This window comes from Anneissia japonica, unplaced genomic scaffold (assembly GCF_011630105.1).
Source record: "Anneissia japonica isolate Jap-2015-1 unplaced genomic scaffold, ASM1163010v1 scaffold287896_len759773_cov187, whole genome shotgun sequence".
Taxonomy (NCBI): Eukaryota; Metazoa; Echinodermata; class Crinoidea; order Comatulida; family Comatulidae; genus Anneissia; species Anneissia japonica.
In genome coordinates, this window is record NW_022739421.1 from 212543 (window position 1) to 222384 (window position 9842).

Consider the following 9842-nt stretch of genomic DNA (forward strand, 5'->3'; position numbering starts at 1 on the left):
ATGAACGAGCCTACCTATATATATACTGTCTCTTATACACATCTAGATGTGTATAAGAGACAGGAATTAATGTAATTCTTGCCATTGTCTTATAAAATAATATAAATATATATAAATATGTGTTTATATATACATACATATACTGTATACAAAGCTATACATTCTATTAAGGGGTATGGATAACGTTTAATTTTTACACATATTATTTTGGTTACCCTGGCTACCTTTACTTATGGATGAACTTGCACAAATAGTAATAGTGAGAAACTACTGTGATAATGACTATGATAATGATTAATCAGATATTAAAGTGTAAACAGTGGTAAGGAAAACTGATGATGGTATTGATATTGATAATTTAGATTTTGACAATGATATGTTAATAATAGCAACAGCAAATCCTTGATGACAGTGATTAAAGTTTGAATTCCACTTACTCACTCATTGAAGCTTGCTTGATATACCAAACGCTTATCTCAATAAAATCATGTTAAGAAAGATGTAATGATGAGATGATTACTGTAATAACTGAAAGTACAGTATATCACTATGCATAATTTGTGATGTAGAATAGCACAGGTGATTAAAGGTGTATTGTTCCAGAGATGCTTCTTCGTATCATACTTCTTGTGTGTATTCTGGTCGAATAATTCATTAATAATGTATTCAATCTTGGTAAGAAAAACCACTTACAGGCTAATTCAAATGGATCAAATAAGCCCAAGCTACAAACTTTTAAGGAATTATGGATAAAAAAAAATCCGGTTTTGCTAAATATCAAGTGGCATAAATTCGTAAGAAAGTATAATATTTATGAAAGAAATTTAAGAAAGTATTTCAGTACTTGGAGTATGTATTATACTTATCAGATTAATCAGTGGGCCTTTCAGCATAAATTCATTATCCACATATGTAAGGATGTTTTTCAAAATAAAATAGAAATTGGTAGTATTGGGCCAAAAAAAAAATTGTTTGCCCTCCTCCACCCACCCCTAACTCACTGGAAAAATAGGGGTGGAAAAACAAAAAAACTTAAAAAGAAGCTTTTTACTTTACAAATAAAAAAGAATGTGAGTGAATTTATCTTTATTTTTTGCCAGATGTCCTACAAACTAGTCTAAACTTGTTGTCTGATGTAAGATATTGCCATTCTAGGCCATTTTTATTCCATCTGAGTATCTTTAAAAAAAAAAAAAAAAGGGCAAACATCATTTCAATTAAAAGCAAATACAGTATAGTAACATACTATTTTTTTTTCTCAAGCTCATCACAGAAAAAAAAAATTATCAATACAGTATGTAAATGGTCACCTTCCAATAAAGAGTAGGGGATCTGCCTAACCATCAAAAGGACCCACTGGTTCAGAGGTCACTTCCAGGAGATCTGATTAAATGAACTTCCTTAACACATTTAATTTTATTTTGTTGCACATTGTGATACCCATCAGCACTGACTTCTGTGAGACAATTGATAATAAAGCAGTGAAAACATGCACATATTATGAATTTGCATGAGATGGGATATATTTTTGGTGATCCTTGTTTGCTTGCGGGAGGCTGTCACAATTTTCCGAGACTCCATACTTGCTGTCGGTTATCCTTGGTGTACATCATCCAATCCTACTTGAACTTCCTTTTCAGTGCAACTAGTTTTTAGAGCCTGGTTTCCATAAAATTGCTGCACTGTTGCTATTGTTTCCACTGCATTTGTACACTGCGTAGCTATCCCTGATATAAATCGGTAAGACTCCCTGAATCAACCGACCAATGAGCATTACTGACACTTTTTGGGGAAAGTATACAGTATAACGATTTTATGGAAACCCAGCTTAACTGGTAGCAGGTATACTTGTTAAGCCAGTATATTATATATTTTATTTATCAGTGCTTAGAAACAACTTTTATAATTTATAAAAAGAGACAAGAAACTAAAATATTTCCCATAAGACCCTTTTATATCTTACATTGTGCAATATTTTAACATGGGAAAGCAGTTTAACATGAACAGTTTATAAATAGTACAACTTTAATCCTTTTTAAAATTGTCTCACTTTTAAAATTAAAATTAATTTATTAACAAAATCACAGTATAATTAAATGCTATGCCATCCCATTGAACATTATCTCTTTCATCTTGTCACAATCTGGGGGCGCTGTTGTGAATAAAGTTCCGACGAATATATGCATGCCCCAGTCACGGTGTCGTATACACTTGCAGCAGCCTAAGTCTTCAATGTCGAAACCTAACTTTGTGAAGCGTTCATCTGTTTCAAATAGCGTCGAGTTGGGATTACTTGCACCAACAAACTGAAATTGACAACAAAATGTATACACTTGATTATTCAATCGTTTATATGAACTTGGTTATAATGTTGTAAATTTTTTTAAATTACAGTTGAACTTGCCAAAATTGAATTCAACATGGCATTGAAAAATTGTTCAACTTAAATAAAATTTGACTTGCAGTTCATTAATTACTGGAAAACACAACAATTTGGCATGTAAATAAGATTGACTTGGAAATTATTTGAGTTTTGGTAAAGTCAACTTTAGGCAAGTTTACTGTATTATTGGTTTTTTTTCTTTTGTTTTTTTAATAAGAATGTGAATAATTTCTTAATTTACTTAGGTAAATGGGGTCACAGTATAAAAGCTTGTTTGTTGGTTGGTGTTGGTGTCCATGGTGATGCTGATGGTGAAGACTATGATGATGGTTTATGAAGTACTTACTGCTTGTCCAGATGAAGGGTCAATGAAATCAGCCCAGAAACCTGCCTCAGTTAATAATTTACAAATCTCCACTGCACTCGTCATGAACTAAACAAAAACAATACATAAATTCAACACTGCCATTTATAAGATAACAACAGTTGGTGTTTAATCTCAACTGTAGAAAACACCAATAATAAAATATAATGTAATTTTCTGCTACATGTTGACCTCAAAGCATAGAAGCATGCTTAAAACCTCATTTGGCCAGAGGTTTAGAGGTGACCACTTGATGTGTTAGGCTTTACCCCTGTCTCTTATACACATCTAGATGTGTTTTGCATTTAGCTGGCCCACTACTATATGTAGTTTGAGCACTCTCGGCATGGTATTACGAGCGCTTTTAAACTGCCTTGTTACAAGCTTGCTTGTTTCATAGAAAGGTTCAATCTCAAATTTATCTGAGCTGCACTGATGAGTCCTTAAAGGACGAAACAAAGTTGTATGCAGATTGATTTAACTTATAAGATGCATTCCACATTAAGATTCCAATATGGAAGCATTTGGCAGAGTGGTAGGTCTTTGGGTTGGAAGTCCAAAGTCCTACCACATGGAAAGAAGATCCAAATATTTTGGAGCAGTAAAAGATCAGAGTAAATGTAATGCTGAAAATAATTTAGGAATACTTTTGGAATAGGAAACCTATCAAGAAAAAAGGAACCTGGAAATCATGGGAATGAAGATAAATAAATTGAAAGTGAGTGAGATTGAAATCTTGGTAACATACATTTTCTAAGAGCTCTTCCCGCTCGTGTTCAACTTCAGGACTCCAGGTGGACATGTCGTTTTTTGTTTTCTGGCAAAGGGTTAGGATTGTTATGCTGCCTTTAGATAGATCAATATCGGGAAATAAATCACTAAATCCTAAAGGAAAAAAGACAAGACATTACTACTAAAAACAATGCAAACTATTCATTTACAAATAATATATATAACAATAATAATGATGACAATAAATATAACAAAAGTTAATAACCTAGCTGTAAGAAATTAATTAATCAATGAATAAAAAAAAATCAATGCTACCTTTAATTAGAGATTTTGGACAATCTTGTGCTATCATTTCTAAAACATTCTTCGGATTTTTGTAAGCTTCCTTCATAAAGTCTTCTGCTGATTCTTCTGACTGAAAATAATGGAGAAAGAGAAAACATAAATAAATCTAATAACTACCATCGTGTAGGTGAGTCATGCAGTAAGGCAGCGGCGCCATTACGTATAGCCTTAACATCTGTGCTGGTTCGAGCCGCTCCTCGCCTATGGTTTGGTTGGTAGAACGAAGTCTTCTCAATAAGGACTTAAAATTGGAAGTCCAGGGTAAACAACTGGCTCATGTACACTTTAAAGAGCCCACTGCATCTTTCAAATAAGTATGCCTCTAATACATATTTATCATTGGATCCCATAAATTTCTTCAATAATATGCTTTGGTTCATTCCAGCCCCTGTTGTGAAATGTGAACGTGAAACTACTGAGCTCCTCTCTGCGTCTGCTGAAGAAGCCCATACGTCCTTTCAACAAGTATATATACTACAGCATATGACATAAAGGCAGGTTCAGACAGCATCACCAATCTGATCTGATTCCATTGGGACTAGCCACAACGCAACAAGGTGCACGGTGGATTGCATTCCCACAGGCTGTCACACAAAATTAGCATCACTTCAGGGAAGCACTCACATAAAGAGCATGGAACAATTAGTCGAAGCCTATACACAGTGTCGGCCTTAACGGCAGCACTGCTTGGGAATCGGAAAAATTAATGGAACCATTGATAGATTACTTTACCTCAGAGACAGTGTTGATGAATTGAGCAAACACTGCAGCATGTCTATCATGAGGTAGAGGTTTGTAGAGGACATCACAGTTTGCGTGGCTGGACGCTACTTCCGGTCGCTGTTGCGGAAGGAGTTGAGCTGCTGTACCGACATTACCTGGCAGCGGGAAGCGTTTATCTTGTACTGACAAGGGACCAAGTTTTTTATCTGGCCAAGTGGTCACTTCTGGAAAAAAAGAACATAAAGGAACAATCAAATTAAATATATGGTGCAAATCTCAACAAATTAATACTGGAATAAAACTACAGTATCTATTATAAATTTTAGAGCAAATGCTTATATTTAATGTAAATATTTTTTCAAATAAAACCCTCTCAATTAAACTAAAATATCAATATCAACCACATTAAATATGGCAAAGACAAGTGAAATCAGCCACTGGTCGCAAAAAAATCAAGTTTGAGTTATTAATACAGGATTAAAATGTAAAATGAGAGCTATAAAATGGTATAAAAAATCATTCAAATTCGACATTTCCTTATGAAGTTACATACAGCTGTTTAAACAACAATATATGAGAAATCAGCCTTCAAAGTTTATGATTTCGGGAATTTCTCGTGCAGAAGCTATTATTAAATCCTTAAAAAGTGTTCTTTTAACATTTAAAATGGGGAAAATAACAGCACAGCATGATGTATAGATATATAAAGGTTAGTTTAGTGCAATAATATAGATTTTGAAAAATTTGACATTTTCAGCATGTTTTGGCCATTTTCTATGAAACATGATTTGCAACAAGTGACTGTTTGGCTTGTCTTTGCACAAATTAGATATTAATTATCAATATTTTTCCCTACCACTCTGACTTTCTTCTCCTCGGTTATACTGCTGTATGGAATGGGAAAATGACCTTTGACTCACAACTGTTGCACGCAGTGCTTCCAGGCCAGGCATGTAAGCTATCAGACGCGCCCGACTAAGAAACTGCAGAAGAGATAAAAGGAAAAAGGCAATATCTCTAAATACTGTAGATTAACATAAAATAGTGGGCATTGCTTTTCCTCTAATAATTTAAGATTAAGAATTTTTATGTTACATGTATTATGTTATATCCTATTATGGGTGACCTTTGTCATTGTTGGATTTGGTGAAAAATAAAATACAGGGGTGTAGTGACAGGGTAGCAGGCAGTGAAAAAAAGATTTTCATTTTACATGAACTGAATGTGAAATAGAGTATTTTACTTCTGTATTTCTCTATTTCAATTCTTCTTTTTGGTCAATTTTTTTCAAATGCAGTAGAATTCCAATTAATGGGACACCTTCATGACCAAAACAGTGTCTTTCTATTAGGTCTGTCCTGTGAATGTGGGTTGGCTGTAGTGTTAAATAGTACTTGTCCACGCTTCATAGCAGAAAAAGTATACCTTAAAAGGGGTTCCCCTTAATAGCAGTGTCTCAAAGGAGGTGGTTTAAGAATAAATAATTGGGCATCTGCATTTCCATATAAGATAGTAATTCCTGAACCCAGAATCACTGTGCATGTGTAACCAGATTATTTCAATTAATAATAGTTTTAATCATTTATCATTATTTTTTTACATTCAATTACAAATAATAATAATAATAACGATTTTAAAATACAAGTGTTTACTAGATCTACATACCTTAGCCATCTTAGTCGAGGCTCTTGGTTCTTTATTTGCCTATGAAGGGGGAAAAAAAACCAATATATTTAATAATTTTTTAATTTATGGTATGGAAGACTTTGATTGCCTTTGTGCAGAATATCAAAATCAATTTTTTTATAAATACAATTGGTGTACCCTAGACTGGCCTTGGTATTGGAACTGTTTATTTAAACATTGTGATATCATTTACATAAATATACATACAACACAAATTTTTAAAATATGTAAACATGCAAAAATCATAAATAAATTATGATTAAAATTGTTTTTATAAGCCAGTGGGGTTGTTAACGATTACTTATTTTCTGTCTATTTGCATATATTTTTGTGTCCTTAAATATTTTCTGAAGACAAATGAATTTAAAAATTGGAGAAAAAACAATTACATTCAAAGTGTCATTTCCTTCCAGCTATCTAGAAGTGCCATGATCATAAATTTTCTTACCACAGCCCCAACCATGGTGGGCCTGAGGTGGTATAGACCCTCCATCTGTGGAAGTCCCTTCCTGGGCCACTCTATTGCAAATTTCTGGATCCACCACTGATATTGTATCAATCAATTCACAGTTAAAAATATTTAGAATACATGATTAATAAATGAGCACAGAATTCTTTGAAATCCTACAATGAAACTGACGCCCAGAACCCACAAAGGGCCCCAAGTCCCAGAAAGCATGGAGTTATAATTACAGAAAGCTACCAGGCGTTACGCCATTGCTTACACGGTTGGAGGTCCTTTGTATGTTTAAATCCACAAGTACTAGTAGCCTCCTTGACTATATATACCAGTAGTCCTAAATGGAGTCATACTAATTACCACCAACAACTGTCAACTAGCATTTTTGATGGTAATTAGTATGCGTGTACAGTAATACTAATTACCGTCAACAATGCTTGTTGACGGTTTATGACAGCATTTAGTATGTGTGTACAGTAATAATAATTAAAGTTGTTGATATGAGGATGTCAAAAGTGAGGGAATTCCACCAGGAGATTGTTTGTGGAAAGAATGAGTGTCTGTGATCCTAGTTTAGATTATCCTAGTTTATGATAATGATGGTGAACAAATTTGCAGCAAAACGTTAGAATTGGAAAATTATTCAATAGAACCGCTAGGTAGGAAGTGCAACCAGTGCAAGCACGGCGGCAGTACCCTACTCTCCGGACAGTCTGGGCCTAGGCTAGTGTGTAGTTAAAAGTAGGCCTAGGCCTGGCCCTGGCCTGTCTACCACACACAGACGGCATAGCCGAGGCACACGTACCTGTACCCGTACCCGTACGTAGGCCTAGGGCTTAGGCCAGGCCTATAACTATGTAGAGTTTGTAGATTGCCTTGCTTAAGGCTACCAACCGTCAGATAGTAGTAGGTCAGAATTATACAATAGCTAAATCAATAAACGTACTTACACTAAACAACGTGGCACATTAAGAGTATTAAATATATTACAATTTACAACCTAGCCAAAATGACAAATCATCAAGAAGATAACGAATTTACTAGCGAAACCAAAGATACTAGAAATACAAGATAGAGTTCTCGCATTGTAAAATTGAGGCGGAAGTCGTGCCCAACGTAGGCGGCGCCCTTCTTTTTAACCATGCAAGTTTCCTATACTTCGTGCCCAACGTACAGGGCGCCCTTCTGTTGCTAAGTTGTGGAGAACTCTATCTTGTATTTCTAGTATCTTTGGCGAAACTGAAAACTCTCTCAGCAGCTCTCTGAATGGTGAAACGATGGGGGCGCAAGTAATAAGAACGCAACAACGCAAATATGCGTATGGAACAGCGCTAGTTCTCGATGGACGCAACAAGGAGAGAGAGACAGAGGTGGGGTGGGGGGCGGAGAGAGATAAATAAATTAATGACACGCCCTGTTATCTTCAGCATTTAAACGACAAAGCAGGATCCCCAAAAAAAAGAGATACTTTTATTGGTAAATCATGCTGCAGTGAAGAGAATTACTGTATATCTACTTCCTAATAACACGCATATGAGACTAAACTGTTATAATATTATAATATTTCACCTGTCATATTTAACAAATAGTAATTGTATAGGCCCTAATTAGTAGTTTTCAGTAATTATTGAGCTTTCAACTTAAAAAAGGAAACTGGCGTTTTTCATTACTTACCGGTATTATATTATTTAAATCATTTATGATTCTTTTTTCTATTAAGAAGGCCTATTAAACGATATAATTAATAGCATGATTTGTAAAGTTGTCACCTAATTTATATTTTGTATTTGCAGTATTGTTTTAGCTTTCAACTAAAAAAAAAAGACAACTTTATTACTTTATAAATCTAATAAAGAATGATTACAGCGTTCAACTAATAGGACTACAGTACAAGAAAAAAAAAACGACTTTATTTATTCTAGACCCCCATGCACTACTTCAGTTTTTGACGGCAATTAAGGTTCCATATATTAGTAAAACTACATGGATATGCTTCAGAATAATTTATGTCAGTGTATTTTATTTTTTATTTTTTGTAATTAATACTTACCGTATCCTTGTAATAGGCAAGTATATGGACGTAGCCGTTCAGCAACAATTTCTTGCGTTATTGATTACATATAGTTGCAAGTGAAATGATTTAATTTGATTTCATGTCCTAATATAGAAAATTGATCACATTGTGGTGGTTCTCCGTGTAGTTGTTTGGCCCGTAATTCAATTAATTTGAATTACCGTATTTATGGGAATAACCAGCTTTCGGAATATAAACGCACCCTCGAATAAGTCCCACAACCCTTCAGAGTCTCATTTGCAATAAAGGCAATGGAGGAGCGTTTATTTTTCTCGAATAAATGCCTCCAAATGACTCTAAAAACGTTTTCGACACATTCTACTAATATTCTACTCCAATCGAATTATAGGCTTATTTTTCTAAACTGTTTGGGATTAATTGATTAAGTTATTTTGGTAGGATAGGATAGGATAGGATTTATTCTGTGTAAACACCAAGGATAGACCACGAAAGTCTAGAAGGAGACTTATTTCCAGTGGGGTCCTTCTGGTGGTGATTGGACAGTACACCGGGAGACAATCCCCTACTCTTTTCCGAAGAGTCTACAGTGTTCTTTAACATGCACATGGGCCATAAATGCACACGGGACCAACGGCTTAAACGTCTCATCCGAAAGACGTGCGCTATGTAACTTGTATTTCTAGCTGAAACACAAGGAGAGGCAGCGATGGGATTTGAACCCAGTGGCTACCACCAAATTAGCCGACTGAGCTAAGCTGCTCACGCAATAACACATTTTGAAGGTAATTATGTGTAATTCCACTTTACATTTATTTGAGTATACGTACGTACGGTATCCAGTTTACACACACACACACACACACGCATACACACACCCACACACACACACAACGCCTCCATCGAATAAACGCCTCCCCAATAAGCGCCCAATACGTTTGGTATTTGACTCAACACATGAACTCAGAATTAATAAACGGTGAAATAGGCTTAAAAGAAATTTCCACCGTATTTTAATAGTTAATAAAATACTTTATTTACTGCTTTTTTAGATAATCAAGCGATGCTTTGCATCCTTTACATTCAAATTGTCATAAGAACTCAGGTTTATAAATCC

General features: G+C 34.7%; 1 protein-coding gene across 3 annotated transcripts in view; it reads right to left on the reverse strand.

The window, feature by feature from the left end:
• LOC117117880 (methylmalonic aciduria and homocystinuria type D homolog, mitochondrial-like) overlaps positions 1–7747 on the reverse strand; it is a 10272-nt gene extending 2525 nt beyond the window's left edge. The window contains exons 1-8 of one of the 3 annotated variants that reach the window (XM_033262348.1): positions 7644–7747; positions 6213–6251; positions 5404–5530; positions 4557–4771; positions 3795–3894; positions 3496–3632; positions 2730–2816; positions 1934–2306 (exon numbers count right to left, since the gene is read on the reverse strand). In XM_033262348.1, the coding sequence (XP_033118239.1) occupies positions 2100–2306; positions 2730–2816; positions 3496–3632; positions 3795–3894; positions 4557–4771; positions 5404–5530; positions 6213–6221 (882 nt within the window). In that variant the 5' untranslated portion in view covers positions 6222–6251; positions 7644–7747 and the 3' untranslated portion in view covers positions 1934–2099. Of the gene's footprint in view, positions 1–1933; positions 2307–2729; positions 2817–3495; positions 3633–3794; positions 3895–4556; positions 4772–5403; positions 5531–6212; positions 6252–7639 lie in introns of those variants that run through there. The other 2 variants (XM_033262349.1, XM_033262350.1) reach the window with 2 other exon arrangements.
• Between the last annotated feature and the right edge of the window lie 2095 nt (positions 7748–9842).